The sequence below is a fragment of the Callionymus lyra genome, chromosome 14, assembly GCF_982586985.1.
Source record: "Callionymus lyra chromosome 14, fCalLyr1.hap1.1, whole genome shotgun sequence".
Taxonomy (NCBI): Eukaryota; Metazoa; Chordata; class Actinopteri; order Syngnathiformes; family Callionymidae; genus Callionymus; species Callionymus lyra.
This window is the reverse complement of record NC_141831.1, coordinates 24,297,023-24,323,012: the sequence shown is the minus strand read 5'-3', so window position 1 is coordinate 24,323,012 and position 25,990 is coordinate 24,297,023. Positions and strand designations below refer to the sequence as shown.

Genomic DNA, 25,990 nt, shown 5'->3' with positions numbered 1-25,990 from the left:
TCAATCTTTATCATGGGACAGAAAGGATTTTTACATTTAAGGCATGATTGACTCTCAGAACCCGCTGTCGTGGTGAAGATGCTTATTTAAGAGCGCGACCGAAGATAATCGGCCGCTGTGTTGCGTGTGTTGTAGCCTACAGGTAGTGCGGTATAATGAATGTCTTTTGTTGCAAGCAGCCTTGCAGCTGCCCTTTTCTTGGAATGCTATATAGGAAGCACAGCCATTGGCGCAGTGCAACCTTGAGCTGAGAGTGGGTGGGTAATGGTTTGACTGGTCCCTGTGTGATGGGGATGCAGAAGGGCGGGGGGAGAAGATAGGGGATAACTCACCCACTGTTTTTTCCCTCCCTCGCTCTGTCGACAGGCAGGGTTGGGACTCTGACATGTGACAGGCTAGAGTGAGTCTTTTCCCAGCATTCGTCACTCCGTCTGCCAACCATTGGCTGTAATTCTGTTCTTCACGCTAGAAAAAATGGATCAGGTGGCTTGTGGTGATTGCAGGGATGGACGACACAAACACTTCTAAACATCATGGTTCTCTCTGCAGAGAAGCGTGAATGACTCAAAATGAAGAATTCCATCTTGAATTCCTTCGTAATAAGGAGCTCTTCCCTTCCTCACACCCAGTGGCTGCGGCTTAGTGAGATAAATAAAGGGTTGCACTGAAGGAAGAACAAAACCTGGGTGGAAAATCAATACATGCTCACATGAATCTCACTGCTGCTGCCACACAGCATTATGGGAACATGACATGTGGCTGCACTTTGGCCTAGAAGGTAGCAAACAGTGTGTCAACATAAAGGAATAATAAAAAAAAGACAATAAAAACACAAGAAAATCATAGAACAGCACCACTTTGTTTTGGATTGGAATGATGCTAGAAACACAAGTTGTTACTGGTCACTCTGTACTGACTAATATTTGAATGGATATTTTTAATTTCCATTATTTTCGAAAATGACAATATTTCTCAGAATTATTCAATAAAATAGGGATAAAACCTCTGAACAAAATATTCCACATATTACTTTTTTGCTCCATAAAAGAACATCTGAACGCAGCTAAAAACAACTATAAATAACAATGTTGTCAAACCAATAAACAAAGACTCGCGACTGATTCATTGTATTTCATTTATTTTCTGTTCATTCTTTTAACACAAAAGATGTAAAAAAAAATGCAATCTTTTTAGATTAAAGGTAAAACATATACTTTGTTTTCCTTATAATAGCCCACTTGTCAGGGACAGGAGAGGAGGTCATCGAAACACTGCTTAATCTTTGATAAGCGGTGAGCCCTCCTTTGTGCCAGTGCAGTTTTGGCACATGTCGTCCTGGCAGACGAGCGTCATGCCGGCCCATCTTACCGAAGCTGCCACTGCAGCTTTCAAACCTGGACGCCTGCCAGGTCATACATGGCCTCGCTCCAAGATACAGATTAGCCGTAAGTGCTATACCAGCTAATTGTAGAAAGAGCTACATATTAATTGACACTTGGTCGTTTGAGGATCATTTAGGTTTGGATCGACAGTAAACTTTTGTTTACGTGAGATATATTGGATCTTAAATGTCAAGAAAAAGTATCTAATATTTTAATGTTTATTGAAAATGGCTTCCAGATCTAATCTGATGTCATATCCTTTTTATTTGTTTTATTAGAAATGTCCTGTTGTTTATTAAGGTAGATCAGTTGGTTAACAGGGATGTTCATAATGGCTACAAAATTGTGATGTTATCACCAATAAACACCTAAATATAATAGGATAAAACAGAAATACAAAAGGATTTAACTCGGCCTTATGCTTTAGACTTTAATTTTTCACATCAAAATTGTAAGAAACGGTTGTTTTTTTCTCTTATCTTTCTAGAAAATAAATATATTTATTTTGGAAATGGAGGAATGGGGCCCAAATTAAAATGGCAAAAAGGCCTCACAATAAGATTTACTACTAAAACATTTTTCTTAATCCACAAATTGTTCATTATTAATTATATTACTGAAAATAGCATCTCATGTTTTAAACTGAATTTTGAAAATCTAAGCTTGTTTTTTTCGATTCAAAATGATTGTCATTTCGTCTGCTGAGAGTAACGTGAAAGTGTTTGTCTTCATTTTAAAAACATTATTGGAGAAAGTTTAAGGTTAAGGCTGTTTAGTTCTGAAGTGATGGACAGCTCCCGACCAGATTCGACAGTGTTTATACTTCCTATGTATGATTACTGTCGTTCAGCATCTTATCCATGTTTAACCTTTCTCTGCCTTGATGGCAATTATTTTGGGCCAAAAATAAAAGCTTTGATTTCCATCTGTGTAAATAGCCGCCGAGAGGTTGATGTGCTGTTCATTTGCGGCTGAGAGACGGAGAGGGAAAGTGTATTTATGTGACTGTTGCTGTGTAGGAGGAGAAATGAAGGGGGGTCGGCTGTAAATGGTTGCTCTTATCGCGTGCATGCAGCTGCTGCAGTGTCTTTGAGAGACAGAGGGGCTGTCCATGCATGCCACTCAGTCTGCCTATTCACATCCTCTCTCCCTCTCCAGAAACCCTTCCTTTTCTCTCCCACTTTTCTATCCCCGTCTGTGCTGCATCTCCATTGAGGAAGTGAGTGAAGAAAGAAAAGAGAGTATGACTTGGGCTTCTATTTAGGCCCGTGACTTGCAGGAGGCCCACCCTTCCAGCCCCTGTCATGTCTCTTATTCAGAGGGACAAGCAAGAAATGATATGTCATCAGATATTACTGTGATTGTTCCATCAATGTCCTGCGATGGAAGCTTAATGAATCAGGCCTTAAAATACAGTTTTATTATACCAACTGTAATAAACCATTTATAAAACAAATTGAACTTGTGTTAGACATCCATATTTCAGACAAAAAATATTTAGAATTAGAAGAGTCAGAAATAAAGAAGATATAGGCCTTTAAGATCTTTGATCTCTCCGTGTATGAAGTAAACTCGTTAATTTGAAAATTCTGAAGGTGCAATAATGAAACGTAAGGGTAGAACATGATATTGATATTTATTTTTTAACTAAAATTAGTTCAAATAATGCATAAAAAAAATTGTAGTAATTTTTCAAGATAAATAATTGTAAACATCTTCATTAATCAATGCTTTGTTTTAATTTAATTAATTAAATATCCCTTCTAATTTATTTGAATATGATGTTTTAAATAACAATTTATAAACATTAAAATCTTATGTGAGAATTCATATTTTTTCTCTAAATATGAGTAACAAACTGGTTTTGAATGAAAATTGAACATTAAAAATTGATAATTGAGATGGCCATTTTAAGATTTAAATTGAATTAAAATGTCTCTAAAAGTGTCATATACATTCACCATTGAATATTTTATTCACGCGTGTAAATAATCCCGCCCACAGAAATAGATCAAACACAGCTGGCCCTCTGTGCTCTAATCCTAGAATGTCAAGTGTAAGAAAAATCAAACTTCTCTGACGAAATGACAGGTTACAAATATGTTCTAGTGATCGTGTGTGAGCGACAAACCTCATGTAGGTTTTTTCTTCTGCATACAGTAAATAGTCATGTTGTTGCTGAGGGCCTGAGTTGACACCGTCAGCGTCTCCTGATTGGCTGAGGCTTACTCTGACTTGTCATGCGCCCGGCCAATACGCTCTGCACGAGCTCTGTTGCTTTTCTTTTTTTTCCTCTTCCACCCTAAATAAATTGCCTGGAGAAATTGAACAAAAATTGAGAGAAAGAGAGAGGGAGGCCTTTCATCTAATTGAGAAGCTCATATTAGCTGTGGTGGGAAGATAAGCTTCTCTCTCTCTCTCTCTCTCTCTCTCTCTCTCTCTCTCTCTCTCTCTCCCCCTCCACCCCCCCTTTCTCTTTTGGCAGCCATTAACTTCAACTGTACGTTCACCACTTTCTGTTTTACCCCTAGTTTAATTCTCTGAATCTTACACATCTGTGTGTGCACGTCTGATCAAATATAATATGGACATTGTATGGCATAATTTGATATAATTATTACTTAATATATATATATATTTTTCAAGTATTCATCTCTTTATAAACTAAAACAGTCTAATATTTGTTCAACAAATTTGAAAAACCAAATGAGAAGATTATTAGACCTTAAAAGAAAAACATGTCTCTGCTTCAATAATACAATAAAATAAATGATCAGTTATAAATGCTTTTGATAATATTATTTATGTAAAGTGTACCTTTTTGGAAAAAATAAAATATATATATTTTTTATGTATTCATTTCTTATTTCTTTATTTAAGCGCTGAAAGAATAAATAAATAATCGATCTACCTCCACACTAAATTGAATTCATAATATTCAGTAAATGTATGAAACAAATAATCAACATTGCTGTTCATTGATCTTTAAAATAACATTTTAATCACATTCTGAGATCAGATGAATTCATGTACATCAGTCTTCATATTTTTTTCAAGTTTCAAAGTTTGTAATAATAATAAATATACTAACATTTGATTTACATTAAGCATTTTAAGCAGGAGAATAAAATGTTGAAATGTCTATATTTATTTTGAGTGTGTTTAATTTTTAATTGAAGAATCTTCACCTGTAAGAACATAATGTTGTGTTCTTATTTGTTAATTGTTTAATCATTTCTTCAAATCAAATATTGACCTCAAATGTTGCTCAAAAGCGTTAAGTCGTGCCAGCGTGGGTTGTCTGAGCGGCGAAGTGTGTCGTGGATCAATTAATGGTCAGCAGCATATGTTCTAATTCACATTGTGGATGAATGTCTGATTGTTGGGGCGCCATGCCTGATTACTATGTGTCTTCTAGTGCCTTGATCTCTTCAGCCCCCCGACAAGGATTACATTTCCACAGTGTAATCCTGGTTTGGCGGCCTACGGTGGTGTGTTGGGGGGGGGGCGGTCACCCTGCCTCCAAATGTCTTGATGTGATGGTTTGGACTGGGGCGTGTGTTTGAGCAGCAAGCGGGGGGTAGTTCAATCAATTGTTGTTATTCTGCTGTTTTTCTTTAATCTTCTCTCACTGGGAGTGGGCTCGGAGGGAGACTGGTTAAAAGGTTCGCTCTGACTCCGCTGCTGCTGCTGATGCTGCGGCTGCTCTGGCTTAATGCCTCTTTCAGGCTGAGGCAGCCATTTTGTGTCAGCCACTGTGAGTTGCCGGGATACAATTAAGAAGAATGTTCCGGCTGCTGATGTCGGCACTTCTATATTTTGGGATGATAATGACAATCAATTTTGAAGCGATCAGATAATACAATGAAACGTTAGAGTCCACACACCTGCCCTCTCACGAGGCCCGTTTACGTTCAACCACAACAACCCTCCATCAATCCAGAAACGGCTGCAGAATAGCACTATTGTGTATCTGTATAGCGCCTGAGCAAACAAAGTCATCGAAGTAAACGCTCGGGCCCTTTCAGACAGACTCCATAATGAGCAGCTTCTTCCAGCTTTGTTTGCTCTGTGGTTTGTGGCTTTGGGCGTCTGGCAGATGGGCCGACAGGGATTATACCTGCTAATCAAGAGAGGTCCGAGAGAGGGGGGGGGGGGTCTTACAAGTTATGATGTGCCCCGTGAAAGAAAGGCTAGTAAAGATACTGAACCCTGTTAGAATATTAGAAGTCTTCAATGTCCCAATTTAATTTCCCAAATGCGTCATATTAAAGTACAGTTTTTACACGTATCCATCACCTGGTTTGTCTCATTGCAGTCATGCAGGTGTGTTCATGGTGTGCTCATGATCAGACCACTTCAGTGCAATTACACACACCGTATGTCCAGACAGAATGGTCTAATCCCTGACACCCCCCCGCCCACGGACACATTCTCACGCACGTCACCCTCCCACCAGCACCAGCCTTCTTTCCACCGCTCAACATATGGAGATGTTAGGGAATTAGTGCGGTGGAAGAAAATAAATGATTTAAAGCTGCCAGCAGCTTAGATCCTTGCAATATTTGTTCTCCCTGTCTGGTAGTTTCTTAGAAGTGATGTTTGTTTTCTCTTCAAAACCCTCTCTTCGCTTCCCCTTCAGCTATCTCACTTGTTTTAACTCTCATCCTCGACATACTCGAGGTACGTCTGCTGTTTCTCTAGCCCGGGTCGGTTAGAAAACCAGCGTCAGAGTTTCACGACTCGACACTGACAGGTTCCTCATGCGACCCCACAAACACGCCCCGTCCCTCCCTGAGTCCAGATCTTGTTAAATAGGATTACTCTGGCTACCTGCCATTCATTTGCTTGGACAGGACTTCTTATCTGCCGTCTTCACATGCTTGCCAAGAAGGACATAATGCAGCACGACCTACATTAAACAATGACACATGAAGGGTTTATTCCGGCTCCTATCTGGACACCAGTGGACTTCTAACACTCCAGTGATTTTCCTGGATAAGAGGAGGTCACTCGGACTCTTATGTGTCTAATTGATTGAGCTGTTGCTTTAAGGCACTGCCATATATCAACCTTGTTTACTTTTCAAGAGCCATCTTATTACCCCCGTCCGTGCACTTTCACCCTCGCCCTTCACTCTCCACGCCGGCTTCTTTTAACGTATTTAACTGGAGAGGCTCTAAAAATGTCTGCGGGCTGAAGAGAGCCGTGGCATCTATGTCCTGCAAAGCACATGTGACATGTCTGGAGCGCCCTCCCATACTCTCCCTCGAAGCAGGGACACCAATTCTGCAGCATAAGAGGCTTTGTGGCCTAATCCTCTGGTTGATCTTCATAAAGTTTGTGTCTTACAATTAAGTGCAGATGGTTTGCAGCTGGTTGTAAGGCTAGTAAATAACGCAGGCCTCTATTTTCGCCGGGGATTTGGTGGAGTAATCCCTCTCTCTGACCGTTTACCAGATTCAAATCAGTCCAGGCTTTGCTTTCTGTCCTCGACATCTTTAACTGTTTTCTCTCCTGCGATCCCCCCATTAAAAGCTGCTTATGCTCACTTAAATGTGCGATCGTGCAGCGGAGCACTCTCATAATTGTGTCTAACAGCAGGACCGCTGTCAGCGTGAAGTTCTGTCTTCATGATCTGATGTTTCAATCCAGAGGTTTCCAACTCCATCAAGAAAGAGGCCTTGATTTTATTTTGAAACAATTCAGTTTCAATGGCTAATTCTAACATACACGTTCTCTGTCCAAGCTTTAAAACTTCAAGAACGAGGCAGAAAAATCCAAAATAAGGACGCACAGTAAATCTTTTACCTCTGACTTTAGACAAAACAGCTATTTGAACAATACGGTATCACATGTCATGATAATCATGTCAATTAAATGACTCTGTCTGTTTGCCCTGTTTCTTGTTTAAATTCAATTCAATTCAATTCAATTCAATTTTATTTAAAGTGTCTTATCATAACAAAGTTATTTCAAGACACTATACAGTTGAAATAAGACTATAGTTGATTAAGGAAAAATAGATCCCAGCAATTCAGCAAAGAGCAAGAAACAAAACACTGTACAGTGAGCTGTACAGTGAGCTATGGCGAGGAAAAACTTCCTTTTAAGGTAAGGTAAGGTAAGGTAAAACTTTATTGATTAGAAGGCAGAAACCTCGAGCGGAACCAGACTCATTGTTGACGGCCTGCCGCTTTCACCGGCTGGGAGGAAGGATGGGGGGGTAGACAGATGGATAAGGAGAGGAGTGAGGGAAATTATAGTGAGAAAAAAAAGAGTGTAGGAGAGTCCATGGAGGTGCTGGAGAGAACTCGGGATCTGATGACGTGGTGAAGATCCTGGATCAGCAGCAGCTCTGGAGGTGGAGCCCTGGGGCTCCGGGAGAGAAATAAAAAGGTGTGGGTTTAAACTGCACAGGTGATGAATGTAATGCAGAAAAGAAGGATATACAGAGCTCGGTGTCTAAAACTCCTCCAGCATTCTCAGCCTATAGCAGCTAAGATAAACAGTTTTGTTAGTTATAGCAGCTAAAGATAAACAGTTAAGTTAGTTATAGGCTTTATCGAAAAGTAAGGTTTTAAGATTGTTTTTAAACATAGAGAGGGTGTCTGCCCTCCGGACTGAAGCCGGTAGTTTGTTCCACAGCAGAGGGGCTTGAAAACTGAAGGCCCTGGCTCTGAATCTACATTTAGAGATTTGTGGTATAACTAATAGATCAGAGTTTAAGGATCGTAAGGTCCTTGAGGGTTGATAAGTTTGGATTAAATCTTTAATGTATGTTGGTGCTAGACCATGTAAGGCTTTATAGGTTAGTAGAAGGATTTTAAATTGTATTCTAAATTCTACAGGAAGCCAATGTAGGGAAGACAGTGTCGGGACACGAGCTGCAGAGTTCTGAATGAGCTGAAGAGTTCTGAGAGACTTTTTAGAACATCCTGAGAGAAGAGAGTTACAATAGTCCAGCCTGGAGGTTACAAAAGCATGGATGAGCTTCTCAGCAGCATCTAAAGGAAGGAAGTGCCTGATTTTTGAAATGTTACGAAGGTGGAAGTAAGCAGTCCGTGAGATTTGTTTTATGTGTGAGTTAAATGACAAGTCCTCGTCAAAGCATACACCCAGATTCTTTACAGTGGTGCTAGTAGCAGGAGCAAGTCCATTTTGTAAAGCTAGATCATTAGTTAATGATTGTCTGAGATGTTGCGGACCAACTAGTAAAACCTCAGTCTTTTCCGAGTTCAGTAGGAGGAAGTTTTTGGTCATCCAGGACTTGATATCTGTAATACAGGACTGTAGTTGTGTTAGCTGATTTCTTTCATCTGGCTTCATGGACAAGTAAAGTTGGGTGTCATCAGAGTTTAAAGTGTTAGCTTAAATTATAAAGCTTAAAATAGAGACTTGTTTAAGTTTTTCAGGAACAATTCCTCTTGTCTGGGCTTCAATACATGATGAACAGTAGATACAAGCACCACTGAGTTATTTGGATGTTTTTAATTGGGGGGTTTATGGAGAAAGTGAAGACAAAGGAAAGTGAGCTCCAGTCACTACATAAAAATGAACATACTTTTTTGTCTATAACTCAACTAAAAAGGAACAGATTACTCTGAAAATATTCCTAACCCTTAGTTGTCGTATGGGTGAGTAGAAAGTTAGTGAAGATTAGATTTTTGATGAACTATCACTTTAAGTCAACCAAGAATTCAAAATTTGTTAAACACTCTCGTGGGTCACAAAAATAACTTGGCAGGCCAGATTTGGCCCCAGGCCTGAGTATGACACCTATAGCGACCCATTAAGAAAACTAAAATTGTGGGGGAAACATTTGTTGTGAGTTGTTATCTCAAGTTTAACTTGACCCCATGTTAGCCGTCCAAACCGGGTGTTTTCTTTTTCCACACATTTGTATCATTGACTGAATCAAAGGGGCCCGAGCGCAGCGAGCTCATCTGCATGAGCCAGGAGCTGATATAGTAGCGCCTTAGGCTAGGAGCAGATGGCGATGATTAGCAATGTAACTAACACAAGACCACGCTTGCCAACAAAATATTGAACACACATTTGATTCTTCTTCCGTCCCAAGTGTCCATCTCACAGTTCATATCTGCCAAATGAAGAGTTAAACTGTGGATGTATACAAACACAAGAAGCCATATGGCTGCCCCTCCTCCTCTTTCCTCTCCACGGTGACATTAAAGTCCTCTGAGCAACACGGGGACGGATCTCCTGTAGGATTCTGAACACCTGGCTGAGATCAGAGCGACTCCTGATGTCTCTTGTCTTGTTTAATAAAAGACTACACGTTCAGTATGCAACGCTGTTTGGAGCCACTTGTCAGACGCTTTGATGCTTCTTACAGTGAGGAGGTTAGCTTTATACCTGCTGAAGCCTTTTCAAGCACTTGATGGCAAACTATTAGGTGGAAAAATCAGTTAGATATGAAGGATTTTTGTTAGATTTGGCCGGTGATTCTCAGCCGTTGCCATTGCTCTCAGGGCAGCTCCCAGCAGGCCTGGCCGAAGTGACAGTTTGTTGTGGTTTATAAGGTCAGCCCCTCTATAGGGTGCAGCATATTCATTACACACATCCCTCGGCTCTGTTTGTCTTTGACAGTCTGTTTCTCTGTGGGCTCTTGTCATAAGGTCAGAGGGTATTTACGATCATCCTCTCGTCTTCCCGACACAGCATTGAAATCACAAGGCTTCGAGAAAACGCTCATGGCATAATGAGCCTCATTTCAAGGGTTAGTTCACCCAAAATTTAAAATTTCACAAATTGTCTACTCACCCTCATGTCGACTAAGGGTTGGGATTATTTTCAGAGTAATCTGTCCCTTTTAAGATTTATAGGCTAAAATGTATGTTATTTTTTAAACGTAGTGTCTTCATCTTCCAAAAAGACACCAAAAAACATCCAAATACCTCAGTGGTGTCTGTAACGTCCCTCTTTTATTGAAGCCTCGACAAGAGGAATTGTTTCCAGAAAAACTCAAATAGGTCTTTATTTCACACTCATTTTCAGCAGACGTTAAAGAATAAGAAGAAATACAGACAGGAAGTACTCCAGGTAAATATCGCAAGCGCTAGACTATGTGCTCTGGAAGCACGATTTACCTGGAATACTTCCTGTTTATATGGCTTGTTATTCTTTAAACTTTACAGTTTCCATTTTGGGTGAACTATCACTTTAAGAGAAAAACAAATCTCTCAAATGTATCTGTAGTGTAAAAAGACGTCCATATGTATGGATTAAATAGTAGATAACAGCCTAATTGTTAATTTTTCAGTTGTGTTCTGGGTGTTATTATAAGGAAGGTCTGACAGTACAATCCAACCCAACCAACATTCAAAAGACAGCTACTTTTGATCCTGAAAAGAAGACGTGGGGTCCGGGAATATCTCTTTTTTCACCACCTGACACCTTCCTCTGATCTAGCACCTTCACCACCGACGGCCCCAGCATCGGACTCCCATCCCTCATCCAGGCTCTCTCTTGTCTGCACCGCTCTGTCACTCTCCATGCATATACCATTGCCCGAGAGTTACTCTCCTGGTTGCCACAGTAACCAGCTCACCTCTCTCTTGCTCTCCTCTACTCATAATGCACCTAAATAAGAAAGAGGTTTTACGAAATGCAGCAGAAATACTCAACAACAAAAGAGCTGGTTGAAGATCGTGTTACATTGGACCTTCTTTAGTCTGGACCGGAAACCCAGTCGAGAAAAATGTTGTTGCGTTGATGCCGAATATTGACTGTTTTCTTTCAAGAAATCTGTTTGATCATAAGTCATCTCTGCTCTCCACCTGCTCCAGCCACCCATCCCCCTCTTCCTCTCCTCCGCCCCTCCCTCCTCGGCTGTGTTATACCCGAGCGGTCGTCAGGTGAAGAGTCTGCTTTGATGCAGTGACGTTGTAGCACCGACACACATTCAGCACCTCATTCCTCATCCGTCTTTCTCTCCATCTCCCATCTCTAAAGACGTCCAATTACACACTCATTACCCTCTAATCACTGCAGGCTCGGCAGCAACTGGTGGGACCGTCACAAAGAGAGCGTAATGTAAACCATTTAACATTATTTGCAGGACTTTCTTCACTCTCAACTGGGCGGTTGCATGTTAAATGCTCCCCTGGTGATGGTGCTAATTTAGAGCAATATGTTAATAGGAGTGTGGACGGCTGCCTCCGATCTCGCCTTTCAAAAGCTGTTGTCCCTTAAATGATGCTGGAGCCTTCTTTGGCTTCGGCGTTAAACTGACTCTCATCAGACACATCGAAGATTATAACATTTCAGTCCGGTGAGGATTAGCACATGAGGGAGCTAGGGGCCCGTGGGCAATTTGAGGCCCATGACATTATACACCGCGGCCGTCCATTTATTGTCTAAATTGTCATCCCATGAAATTTTATGATTTATACATATGATGAGACATAATTATGAAATAAAAAATGCACAAAAAAATTGACAATAAACCACAGACAAATCCATAAAAACAACAAAATGTAAATTTAATTTGTAAGACCCCCCAGCCCACAGGAGTTGAGACCTGTACCAGAAGGTTAGCCACAAATCAGTCTATCATAGGCTCAATCCTTGAAACTGCATTGGGAACCCCAGGGAAGTCCAAATCTATTATTTTTCATGCTGAAGCACACCTTCATTTATGTGTTTAAAGATGGGACAGTTAACTCATCCATATTCGGATTCTGACTCAAAAAACATATACATAGTCCCTCCTACGTGTCCAGGGTCTTCCCCAGGGTCTCTTCTCAGTTGGAGATGCCCAGATCACCATAGGAGGTATTGTATAGAGTTGCATTAGCGACCTCTTCTGACTCCTCCTGATGTGGAGGAGGAGTCTCTCCTGAATGACTGAGTTCACCTTATCTCTGAGGGAGAAAGCAGATACCTTCGGAGAAGACTCTTTTTGGCTTGTTGTTTGGCTCTTGCTTGCTTGTTTATTCGATTCTTCTACAGCAACAATAAACATTCGGTGGCTCTGATGGAACCAATATATTAGTTGTTTTCCTAAAATATATCAATTGTCAATTTTAATTATTTTCTCTTACTCCAAGTTTGTTCAATTTAAGATGACCTTCAAGTTTCTTCTAGAGGACACTCACTGATTTGAAAGAGTTTGACTAAACAACGAAAACCCATTAAAAACTCTGATTGCGTAGTTGATCTTCTGCCAAACACTCTCCATTTAAGCCGCGTTGATCTTTATGGCTTCGATAAAGCAGCCAAAAATTACTGGCCAGTCAGTTCCTCATGTCCTTCATTACATTTCACGAAAACGAAGAAATCTGTAGCGTAGAAGCAGCAACTTTATAACTGATAAGTTACAAATATAGATCAATATTAATAGATCAGTTTGATAAACTCTTTATTAAAACTGCAGCTTCAAATGTGGTCATTGAATATATACGCCGCTACTCTTCCATCCGATCTGCATCCACTTATGTAGGCTTTTGTCGGGTGTTTATGAGCCTTCAGGACGGGCGGGGTTGTTTGACGAGGGCAGAGGGACAGTGTGGCACTAATTGCTGTATGTGATTTATACCAGGCTGGAAGCAGGCAGACGATGGTACTCTGAGAGCAGCTGCTTTGCCCAATATTTACTTAACCCTCCGCCGGCAGCTTGGCACTGGCGGCGCTGACGATGGCTCTGTGGGGAGTAATTTCGCTGGTTAGTGTTGTATTTAGCAGCAAGGTTGGGGCCACATATGAGGGCTGACTGAAAGTGGGAGTGTGTACCCCTTATGGGCTGCTAGATTAGAGCAATTAGTGAAGAGAGCCCGATTGGTCTCCTGACGGTTTGGCAAGTCGGTACGAGTTGCCCTCAATAGTAATCACACACATTCAAACAGAATCAAGTTATATTTTTATAATATTAATCTTGAGCTCATATATTAAGCTGATAAATGTGTACTCTTGGGTCAAGTGTTGCTGTGATAGACACTTCCATCCCACGCTTGTCCGCCTGCATCATCTGGAGGGACGTTGAGAAGCATCTCGGGGGTTTGCATCTCTAACTCAATTAGTCACACCTCCAGGAAATTAATAATAAACAGTGCTTAACAATGTCTCGTCCCAAACGGTTCATTCCTGCCCGCAGATTTTCTCTGACCATGCACTCGGCTGATAGCCACTCGCATGAAGAGGAGGAGCAATGATTGACAAAAATATGAAGCTGCAGCGCCTGATTCCGTCTCCACAGCAACATTGATTGGTATTCTTCAGGTGGAGCAGCTGTCAAGCGGCCTGACCACTGCAAGCTAATGCTCTGCAGGGGGAGAGAGGAGGAGGAGGAGGAAGAGGGTGGGGGAGGAGTGGGAGTAAAACGCCAAGGAAAAAAGGCACGAGACGAGAAGCAAGGAGACAGAGGGGCCGGTGACAAAGGAAGAGGAGGGAGGACCGATGTGCAATGATATTAAGTGAGGGAGAGATATTCCTGGATCGTGATTTGGCGCCATTGTGGAAATGGCAGACACTGCTCCATGTATTTGATGACATTGTGCTCTTTGAAAACGGACTCTGCCAGAAAGTGCTGAGACTGTGCTTATGTCAAATAACACATAAGAACAGACAAATTTATATTGGTATCCACCTATTTCCTTTATATTAATAATGAAAACCAGTTAAAGTGATAATTCACCTAAAATTTATTTTCTACTCACCCTCATGTGGACTAAGGCTTTGGATTAATAGAGAGATTCCTTTTTAGAGTTATAGGTAAAAATATATGTCTATTTTAATTTGCGATTGGTGCTCAGTTGTCTTTGTCTTCAACTATGTCCAAAACATCCAAATACCTCCGTACTGCCTGTCTCGAATGTCAATCTTGTATTGAAGCATCGACAACAGGAATTGTTCTGTTTTAAGCTTGTTTGTAGCATAGGTTTAAATAATAACATGCTACACAAACAGGGAGCACTCGTGTCTGTACTGTCTACTGGAAGCACCTGCGATATTAACGCAGAGTACTCCCTGTTCGTATAGTATTTTATTGTTTAAACTTCTGCTACAAACAAGCTTAAAATATAGACTTGCTTATTTTTTTCCTGATCAATTCTTCGTGTCGAGGTTTTAATACAAGATGGTTAAAGACGATGTTTTTAAGTGTCATCGTGGAGGAAGAAGACACCTGAGCTTCAGTCCTACGTTAAAATAAACATACATTTTTGCCTATAACTCTGAAAAGAAACTCAAAAAATAATCACAACCTTTGGTTGACATGAGGGTGAGTAGAAAATTAGTGAAATCAAAATTTTGGGTGAACTAACAATCGACCAAAAGGTCCAGACGATGTCTGTGTCCTCATGCTGCTCCCCAAAATCATTATTAGCCATTTTGTTCAATCAGAAAGATTTTATGATGGCAATATATCCCACATGATATTGTAAGAGTGTAATAACTTTTGATTTGTTGAGTCGCTGTGACCTGTTTTTATTTTTTATAGTCTAACTTAAACCTTAAAGTGTCTTTGTTGTAATTGAAATGATTAAAATTAAAATTGAACTGTAAAAGATTGTATATGATAGTATGACTTTCAATTTATTTAAACATATTTTTCTAATCAGCACAATACCATGTCTTGCTGAGGTGTAAACCTATCATCACAGAATCTCTATTCATAAATGTGTCAGTAGTAATGTATCACTTTTGATACACATTTATGATTATATAATCAATTTTACATGCTTGCTCTCAGGAATACTCGGCACATCTGCTGGTCTTATTGGACTGGAATAATATTCCCTGTCTTATCATAATAATCATCTGTATTGACCTTTCAGACTGACAGGGGTCACAAAGTGCTTTACATAAGAGGAGAGCTAAAAAGAAACATTATTTAGTTACACAATATTTTAAGAACATTAAAACAAATCATGATCACTATGATAAAAACATTATAAATTCTGTGAAGCATTAAAGTTTTTTTTTTTGTTGAGGCACCCTGATGAGAAGACTCAGTTTCCAAAAAGCTAAAGCTAGGAATGTAATTTAATGTGAGTAATTAAGTAATAATTATTTGTAAAGCACCTTTCACAGACCAGGGTCACTAGGCACTTAAACAACACGTTTAAGTTATGTTTTACCGAAGCACTACAATGCAGGCTTCTTATTTCAAAAATACTTTTACGTTTTCATCTCCACCACTAACTACACTTCAACTTGTATTTACAGAGAAAAAGGAAAAAGGGTGAGACCAGTTTTTAAGTAGTAATATCAACCAAAAGAATGACTTCAGTACCACGGAGAGCTCCACTGCTACTTTTCAACCTTTGAGTTACTTTATTGACGTATTTGCTTGTAAAATCATGACAGCATTTTAACATCATAGCCATGTCCAGAGTACATCTTTCATTTTATTCTCTCTTCCTTCTTGGTCGGGCTTCTGAATATTTAACAAGTTTGAATTACCGAGGCCCTCGACTGTAATGACAGGAAAATCAGACAATTAAAGCGGAAGGGCTCCAGCTTTAAGTCTCACCTCCCCCAGAGGAGCCAGAGATTATTTAAAGTGGCACACTGTTTGATTATCTAATCCTCCTCTTGCCCCCTCTGCTTTACTCATGGAGCAGCGCTGCCTGCTCCACTTGCCACCACAAATTACCATGAAACACCAATGAGCACTTTATTTAAGTCCTTTTCCATAGCTGCGACGAGATGCAGGCCTCAAGGGAGAAGTAACTCTAACTGAGAGTGTCTAACAGTTTACAAGGAACCTGAATGCAAAAGATGTAGACCGATCACTTCTCCTTCCTCGCTCTCAACTCTTCCCCTAAAAAGGCAGTTCTGTCAAGGTTTGGCAGTCGGCTAAGCTGTTGTCAGCTTGACTTATTAGCCACACAAAGTCAGGGGTTGTGATCGAGTAGATACTAATCACTTCCCTATTGCCTGTCAGTGCACACAAACACACAGAGGTTCCATACAGGCGCAGAGATGAATATTCATGATCATACAGCTGAGGCCAAACACTGCCTCATTTGATGTTGGCCAAAAGGAGGCCAATGATACCATTGTTAACACACAACCATCAGGGTTTTTAATTGCTCAACTCCTGCGCTGGCTATTGACGCCTCAGCCAACATGTGAAATAACCCAAAGTAACACATTTTGGCAGCCATTGTTATTGGGATGTCTATTCCACTTTGACTAGAGCAGCTTTGTCTAGTAAAAAAAAAGAAGGGTTCTTGCAGCTGTACTCGAAAGTCTGATGGAAAATTGAGATAAACAGTACTTCTGTCTGCTATACACATGAATTCAAACACCGTCTATTGTTAGAGACTTTTAATATTTGACAAGCTACAATTTCAGTGTTCCAGTTGCATGTGTAGCCATGATAGCTGCATTTTAAAGACTGAAGGGAAGCCACAACATGTGTTACAACGTGTTGAAATACCTAGTGCCCATCTTATTTAATCGTCTGTAAAATAAAAGAGGTAGTATTTTTCTATTTGTACAGACTTTATATAGAGGACAAGGCACGGCAGTTAGAGCATCAGTAAGATTAGAACATTGTTTAGACATGTTTGCTGCCTTCAGGACACATTATTTTCACTCATGGATTGACCAGATATTACAGATCCCACTGTGAATGGCTGAGATGTACTGGAGAAGGCTGTTCCACTGTTCTAGGACTCTCCCGTCGTCAAACTTAATCTTGGAAAAAAAATGAATACACTATACAGAGATTGAATCGCAGTAGCTAATATAAAAAAGTCAAAGAATTCATGCCAACAAAATAAAATTGTGACTTTTTGTGGGGATGTCTGTGTATATTGGCATTAGTTTTAGGGTAAACCACCTCAGCTCAGTCCATAACTAAATCGAGGCTTTTTCATGACCAAGACTGGGACACAAATAACTTGAGTTGCAGAACATGAGCTTCATACAGGGTTCAACTGTGGAATTTAAATATTACATCAACACTTGGACCGTGCAAGTCTTTTATGTGAGGCACATAGTAAATAAGAGTTGGATCCATGTTGTCAGCATGCTTAGTTATGACTTTCTCCAGGACCAATATGTTAGTCCATGAGGGAGAGAAACTGAGACCATCAACCGAGACACTGTAACTATAGACCTGTCAAGACTGAGACAACACTAAAAACATGGTCTTCAGATCAAAACTGTTTTCAAGCACGAACTGTGAGGTACGAGTATCCACTCTCCTCTCGCATATGAACCACTCTGATATCAATTTTGCTGCGTGTTGAATGTGTTTTGTGCTTATTAACCTGATACAGGGATGTGGGCCAACGATGAGAGCGAGCGCCTCAGGGTTACAGCATCACCGTAGTCTGCTCATTTGAATAATGTTGAATGTCCATTTGCATTTAGTTTTAATAGTAGGTTAGTCAGTCGAGCAGAAGATGACATCTTTATCTGTGGTTGACATATGAGGCGGTTAGCCTCGGGCAAGAAAGTGTCTGGTTAATGAGCAGAGGAATGCTGCCTCCGGTTAGGAGCGGCAATCAAAAGGCACGGATTTTCACCCTCTCACGACTCCTTAGCTGGGGGATGACGGCTAGACGCAACTGGACTAGAACTTCCTGAGATTTCATTTTGTGAGCAATATTTGAGGATGTTTAATATCTAACACATATTACAAGTAAAAAAGACCAAACTCATTTAAAATGAATTCACAAAAAACAAAGAAAACCAATTATTTTTTACTTAATAAAATGGATGGAAATGTCCTTTTCCGGGTTGAAATATGATGATATTTCTACACAATTATTTGCATATATTGACAGAAGCAAATCAAATAGGTTTTGCTTATCCAGAAAAATTAAACACAAGATGAAGTAATTCACTTTCTTAGACAAACAAATTGGTAATTGTATTGTATATGACATGAGATATATTTTAACTAATGACGAGGTGAGATAAAACAAGTGCAACATTAACCACTTGGGAAAATATGTATAATAAAAGGATAGAGAAGACGCTCCATATAAGCTATAATTCAGCCACATTATGATTCTTTTCCAAGTCTGGACCGCTACATTGTTCCCCTGCTATTCTTCCTTCCCTTACAGTAGTGGAAATATTGCTTGCTAAGCGAATGGTGGCCAGTGTGTTGCCATGGTGATCAGCGCGGCTGTCAGGGTGCCTGCTGTAAGAATGACAAATGATTTTTATTAGAGCGACTCTAAATTGGTGGGATCCCCCTCTCCACAGAGACGTGTATCCCTGCCTGATCAAACTGGAGTCGCAGTGCCAATAACTCCGGCCGAGCGTAATTACAACACAAGGCCTGCTGGGCTCATCATACTCTCATTATTACTCACAGACTACACTGGCAAGTCTGGCGCCAGGCACTGGCTGACATTTTCATACTGAGAATCGATGTTTATGGCAGTTGTACACATGCTGTCGTGGATTGCTTTGTGCAGCAAGCAAAACTACACGAGTCTATACATCATGTAAAGAAGTCGTAAAAGTGGTAAATGTTAAGAGATGCATTTCCTAACTATCTCATTCCTAATGGGTTTACATTCAACACTATATTCACGGATGATACCTATCTTTCCCTGTCCGCCATTTGGACAATTGTTGGTTGTAAAGACACAAGAGAAAAACGTAAAAAGAGTGATATCTTTACAGTGTCGTATATTCAGCCTGTCTGCTACTCGCCGGGATTTTCATAAAAGGTAGTGGAGAGGTGAGCCCGGGGCCACAGAGGAATCCATTAACTTTTGGAGCAGATCCAGATAAAGGGCTGAATCAGGATTTTTGCTTGAATGAGATTTACTGCTGTTCTGCAGGGCAATCAAACGTATGTTACTGATACTGGGCTTTATTGGTTGCTTTACAATGAAACAAAACCCAGAGAAACTTCTGTGTTAACTTCAAGCGGGCTTATACTCGCGTGACGTAGTTTCACGTTTTATTTAACGAGACTGTACATAAGGTACAGAACACACTGCTTTGACACTCATAATGGTGTTACAACATTATCTGTGCTACTGGCAACCGAGCAGTGTTTGTTTTGTTTTATGCTTGAATGAAAAAAGAAATTGGAAGTCCTTGTTTGATTCGTAAAAACACATTGAGCATGCAACCAGTTCACCACAAACACCTGCCACAACCCCGACTTCCATACTGTTGACATACTTCAAATCTACTTACTTACTTACTCAAATTGTGTCATAAAAGTGATCATAACCATTAAATATTGGCCTCACTGAATCACACGATAGGAAAAACAATTTAATGTTGCTCAGAATGTGTCATGGTCCCTTGCTAAAAAAAATTTAATAAGCAGATAAATGCATACAAATTCAAAAGGCTAGTCAGGGGCCTGTAAACGTGTGGTTAACTTATGCTAGCTAGTATTTAACTCTAAGACATTGAAACAAACTCACTTTGTAAAACTTCAGTTTTAGTGCAGATGGCTGTTTAGCATTTCAGCAGCATAAATTATATTCTTTGTCAAGCGGCGGGACTTCATGTGGTCAAGGTTATCGTGACACTGTCTCCAGGGAGAGCAGTCGACTCACTAATACGACCAGTGTCACAGCAGGGATTTAAGGCCGGGCACCACTGCCTTCCTGCTGCAGGCAGAGTGACGAGAAAGCAGTTTTTTTTATGTATTGTTTAGCTGACGCAGCAGGTTTCATGCCAGTGTCTGTTGGTGTTGATAGGTGAGCAGGTGAATGATTGTGTATGACCCCCCCGGTCATATGAGGTCACAAATGTTTACTCAAAACAGCTTGTGTGGATAAATGTCTGTTAATAAAATGTCAGCGCTCTTCTTTAATCTCCAGCTGAGATGATTCTGGTTGAGGCGTGAACAGAGACTCATGCAGATCTGTCAGACATTTTTTTTTTCAAATAATTGCTCTCGCCTGCTTTGATGGGAATTAGCATATGAAAGTTGTATCCTTTTTTTCTTCTCTCCTTTTGCTGTAAGTGCGTAGCTGTAGGCTAATTTGTAAGTCGTTCCAGATGACAGAGACACAGTTGTGCTTCGTTTCTCTTGATCCTTCCCGCCTCTGCTCTCTGCTGTTCATCTCTTTCTGTCCTTAAATCTCAATTATTGATACTGAACGGTCTCAGGGAGGTGAAGAACAACTTTCAGCACATGTTACAAGCAGATGGTTGCGCAGTAAGAACAGGCCATAGTGCAATGACAAAGTCACAATTACAATTTCACCTTGTGAAGATCTATTTTTAAAGGTGATTTGCAGATATTTTTTTCTCAGTAACTTACTTTCTTTCTTACAATTTAAATACCTCCCACAAGAACCAATCAGAGTTGTTGTGTCATTGGACCACGATACTGTCACATAACAATCAAACAAACTTTTTTTTACAAGCAACAAAATGAATGACAAGATCTCTGTCAACCAGTGTAATAACACAATGATGTAAACCATATCCTCAAGATAATTATATAATTAATATACTAGTGCATACAGTTAACATACATGTGAAGATCTTTAAACGGTCTCGGTATGATAAAATAATATGTCTTAGATTGTTTTGTACCAGAACATCCTGGTTAAGGAACTTGTTCTACCAATCAGCTCTGGATCCTAAATATTATTTAATTAAATGTAATGTATTTTATTTTATTATTCGTTTTTTTATATACATGTCATTTTATTGTAATGCATTTTAATGTATTGTGTTGTATTGTATTAACCCCTTTTTTATTCTGAAATGCCAACATAACAAATTCCAGTGTTGTGTTTACAACAATTAAACCTTATTTAGAATTAAAATAGTAATGTCGCATCATCTCAATTTTTATTGTTGTGCTCCGACCTCATGACGGAACAGGGCGACACAAGCTTCATCTTGCACCTTGAAACCAAAACAGGATGATTAATTTTTAAATGTAAACCTTGCAAAGCATCCAACATTGAAGTAACAAAGAGTCCACTTGCAGACTGGCTTACATTTGGATTATTTGTAGCTTTGAGCGATCCACAGAGAGACTTGTGTTCACAGCTCCGTGGATGCCAGGGCAGCTGGGTGGGACGAGGAAGGGAAGAGATGGTGCATCGAGCCACCTGGACTGAAAGGAACATCATAACCACATACATCTAACCTGCTTCTCAACACACAACAGAAGCAGGAAACGTTAGCATGCGTCATGTGAGGCAGGAAGAGGAATGGTGGCTGCGGATCGTTATTATTGACCGTTCCTCTATGCAGCTGCTCGCTGCTGCATAAACACATTCACGCTCGGGCGAGGAGAGACACACCACAGTCGCACACTAAGACGTGAATAAAGAGACACACAAGCACGGGTGATTCAAGGGAGCTGCAGTGGCGGACCGAAGACACATAAATGCCCTCAGATCACAAGGACATTGTACTGCTAGCCTGCAACAATCACAGAGAAACTGCAGCTCTGATGCATTAACATTTACTCAAATATGATTTCATGTCCATAAGAGTAACGTTGTATATTTTGCATGTAGCACACACAAGATTATTGCAGTTTTTATTAAAGTAAATGCTATGCTTTGTTGCATCAGTTCGATTATTAAAAGGTACCCTGTTTAATATTTAATTATATTTATTTAGATTAAACTAAAGCTGCAGTGTTTCTTCTATCATCCACCTAAAGAAACCAAACAAGAAGACGTGTTGCCCTTTCCTGCCCTCCATCACTGTTGCTCTGAGTAAACAAGCTTTTTTGCTATGAAATTAAATGTTTTACCTCAGGATGTGTCGACTGTCACACATTAGAGCATCTCACCCACCGGCCGTAAATCTGAAAAAAAAGGCCTTCAAGGATTTCACGTTCATGCTCTCTGGTTTCTAACTAGGTCAACACTTCCCCTTGTTCACGTTCACACCATCCATGTGTGCTTCCGTTTGTGTATCTTTGCTTTACTGTTCCCAATTCTCTTTGTCCTCCCATCCATCTTCAGCTCTGCAGTGTTTGTACTGGACTAGATGCATCACACGGTTCGTTGTTCGGCCCATATTGACAAATTCTTAACTTTCAGAGCACAGTATTCAAATAGAAGAGCCTTTCTCTGCCAAGCAGATCATTACATTCACACTGTTATTTTTATTTTCATCTTGCACGATATTATTTTCTTATTTTAACTATGTAATTCTTTGTAAGTCACCAAATTAAATTCAGGCCGGGGGAACAGATTTGGCCTCCAAAGTCATTTTATGTGGTTTAAAAGAGCATTAAACATCTGTGTTATTAAATCTAATGAATACATTGTAATTTGACTAATAATGTTGATATCCTGACTTTGCAAGAATGTTTGGGCTTCAAGGTTTCAATGGGGGAAACAAATCTTCAATTTAAATAACAACCTATAGCTGATTCTGTGGAAACTTATGATCACTATGTATCTTCAATAACCTTTATAAATATATATATACAGTATATATATTTTATTTAAGGTCCATGACTTAGACTTGTCTATATTTTTGTTCCTTTTTGAATGTTTAAGCTTGACACACCTCGAGCTGTTTTTATTAATGCACTTTAAAGGTTACGCTGCTGCTCCTTCTGCAAGAATGGTGACCAAATTCAAATATTATTTGTGGATCCAGATGGTAATTTGGAACACCCCTAAAAAAAATGTTTTATTTTATTTTAATAAATCAATGATTGACACCGTGGAACTGGCAGATGTTGGTTTGTTTTACATAAAAACAGACATCTCATCATTATGTTATATCAAAGACAATTCATTATAACAACAAAAAATTCTGTATGTTTTGAGGGCCCGTGAAAGAGGTGCCAACCACTGACTCTTCTAACACACGGAACACGCCGGCGGCCTCCAACCCGAGCTCACATCACTCCTCGTGACGCTCCACTTTCATGTGTTCAGCAATATTAGCATACCATTAGAACGATATTAAAGACCAGACCTGTGCAGCCATGCGCTATCAAAGCGCTCTGTGATCCCGGCTGCGGCGCTTCAGTCTAGGACAGGGGGAGCGAGAAGAGAGAGAGTTTCCCCCTGAGAGGAGAGAAGAGAGCGATGAGCTACATGATAACGAGCTGTGTTACACTGCTACACAACGCACAGCCTTGTCACACTGCCTCAGAGCTGCACGCAGCTAAATGGGCTGCAGCAGATGTTTGGTGACTGCGATCACACAGAGCTGCATATCTCACTTGACTTGCAAATATTTGCCAACAGACCTCAATATTTGATCTGTTCTGTGGAACGTGTGAAGCGATGTCCTGGAGAGAACGTGTGCGCCGCAAATATAAGAAAACACAAACTGGCATGATTATTTTGTGATACAAATGTAGATTGTGGAATGTTAATATAAAATAATCTATGTGTTATATCCTCAACCAAATACCTGTGTGTATCCTGTGAATAGCAAAACCACTTTGTTGGTTAATTTGTAAGTCATAGCTATTGATGTAAGAACTGAATCGGAATCAGAAAATTGTATTGCCAGTGTTGAAACACAACATTTTTGTGGTGTCAGTACAGAATAAAAGAATGAAACGGAGAACGTCTTGATATCAGCTCATAAATATTATGAATAATTTTTTCTATCATTAAATTTGTCCAAATGTACGTTTAGTTATACCGCACATTTTAATTATAAGACATTGAAGGAAAAAAGAAACTAAAATAGAAATGCTAAAATAAAAGGACATTAAAACTCAAATTCTATGACTAACTTTAACAAGTTATATTAAACTAGTAGCGAATCATAATAGTGAATTGCTTGCTGTCAACAGACTTGAAATCAGTTTTATAGTTGAACTCCGACCTCTTGAGGGCTCATATACAGGTTTATAAATACAGTAGAAGAGCTGTAAGTTCGCTCAGGTCTGAGAATGTCATGTTAAATTCTCCTTTTTTTTGTCTTTCCAGTGTCACGCTTTCTCATCACATCCACGGGCGCCCTGTATATCCTGGACGTGCAGATGGAGGACGGGCTGTACAACTACAGGTGTATGACACGGCACCGCTACACCGGAGAGACCCGACAGAGCAATAGTGCCCGACTCATCGTCTCAGGTGCAAAACCTTTAGTCTATATCCTTGATATACATTTGCCATGCACAGATGTGTGAGCTAATCCTAGTTTTGAGCTGGATTGAGAGTGACAAGAAAAATCACATCCATTCCAAAGGGGATGACAAGTGATAAAGGTCATTAGATGTGTGCCAACACAGTGCAGAGAGAAGGGAAATGCCCTTCAGCACTTTTAAATCAGGAGAACACTTAATGTCATTTGTAAAATGGTTTATTAGTGAATTCAGTTTAAAACCGTTTCAGGTCTAAGAATTTTGATTCAATTCTGTATTTGTGGCTCCAGACCCGACCAACTCGGCGCCCCACATCCTGGACAGTTTTGAACGGCGTGAGGTGATGGCCTCGCATCGAGTCGAGCTGCCCTGCAAAGCCTCTGGTCACCCTGCTCCCAAATACCGCTGGCTGAAAGACAACAGGCCGCTGGAGCCCAACACCCGCTACAGACAGAGCGTGACCGGTCTCCTGATAGAACGAACTCAACCCAGTGACACCGGTACCTACGTGTGTGAGGTCTGGAACGGGTACGGCAACGCGGAGGTGGCCGGTCGGCTTCATGTGAAAGGTCAGCGCAGACACCCCCGTTTTTTTAATTTGGCAAATATTGACCAATTGTGTCTCATGTTCCCCTCGTCCACAGAGACCTTGAAGGTGGCGGTGAGTCCCCGGAAGGTCAAAGGCAGCGTAGGGAGCCAGGTGTCGCTGGCATGTGGGGTCACCGGTTCTGAGGAGTATCAGCTGTCCTGGTACCGCAACGGGGAACTTATCTACCCGAGTAACAGCGTCCGCATGACGGGTCAGAACCGGGAGAACCTGGTGATGGCCGGTATGGCCAAGAGCGACGGCGGTGCTTACCAGTGCTTTGCTAGACATGGCAAGATGTCTGCCCAGGACTACGTTCAAGTCATACTGGAAGGTGAGTGACCTGTGCATAAATCCATAGAAACGTCTTCAGATTATTTGGTAGCTTGATGAACACACAATCTCATTTAGATTTGTATACAAATGTTTGGCCACTATTGTCGCCTTATCTATCCATCTATCTATAGTGTAGATTAACGTTTTCCCTTTTCCATCTTCTGCTTAGATGGAACTCCCAAGATCTTGGCCTCGTTCAGCGAGAAGGTCTACAACATCAACGAGTTCGTGTCACTGTCGTGCACCGTCAAGGGAACGCCGGAGCCTCGGACCACCTGGACGCTGGACGACGAACCCGTGGCGCGAGACAGCCGCCACCGCATCTCCTACTACATCAACGGAGAGGGCCACGTGGTCAGCCACCTGAACATCAGCCAGACCCAGGTCCCGGACGGAGGGGTGTACCGGTGTGTCTGCAACAACTCGGCCGGGACCGTTTCCTACCAGGCGCGAATAAACGTAAGAGGTGCTTGTCAGATCAACTCTTCCAGCACACCATCACATATACACATACACATGTCTTGAGTTGTTCCGACGCCGCCGAGTCCAAACGTAGCTTGAGGCGGATTCCCAGCAAAAATGGTACGGAGGCTGTAGGGTCGATCGTGACTTGCTTGTGTCAGCATTAACTTTTCTAATGTCCCTTCTCCTCCCCTGCACCTGCTGATAGCTATATATTTGGCCACC

General features: G+C 40.7%; 1 protein-coding gene across 4 annotated transcripts in view; it reads left to right on the top strand.

The window, feature by feature from the left end:
- LOC148066743 (cell adhesion molecule DSCAM-like) overlaps positions 1-25,990 on the top strand; it is an 86,721-nt gene that overhangs the window by 38,791 nt on the left and 21,940 nt on the right. For all 4 annotated transcript variants that reach the window (XM_087808190.1, XM_087808189.1, XM_087808192.1 and 1 more), the window contains 4 exons: positions 24,224-24,370; positions 24,672-24,950; positions 25,026-25,301; positions 25,473-25,769. In XM_087808190.1, coding sequence (XP_087664316.1) covers positions 24,224-24,370; positions 24,672-24,950; positions 25,026-25,301; positions 25,473-25,769 — 999 coding nt within the window. The remainder of the gene's footprint in view (positions 1-24,223; positions 24,371-24,671; positions 24,951-25,025; positions 25,302-25,472; positions 25,770-25,990) is intronic.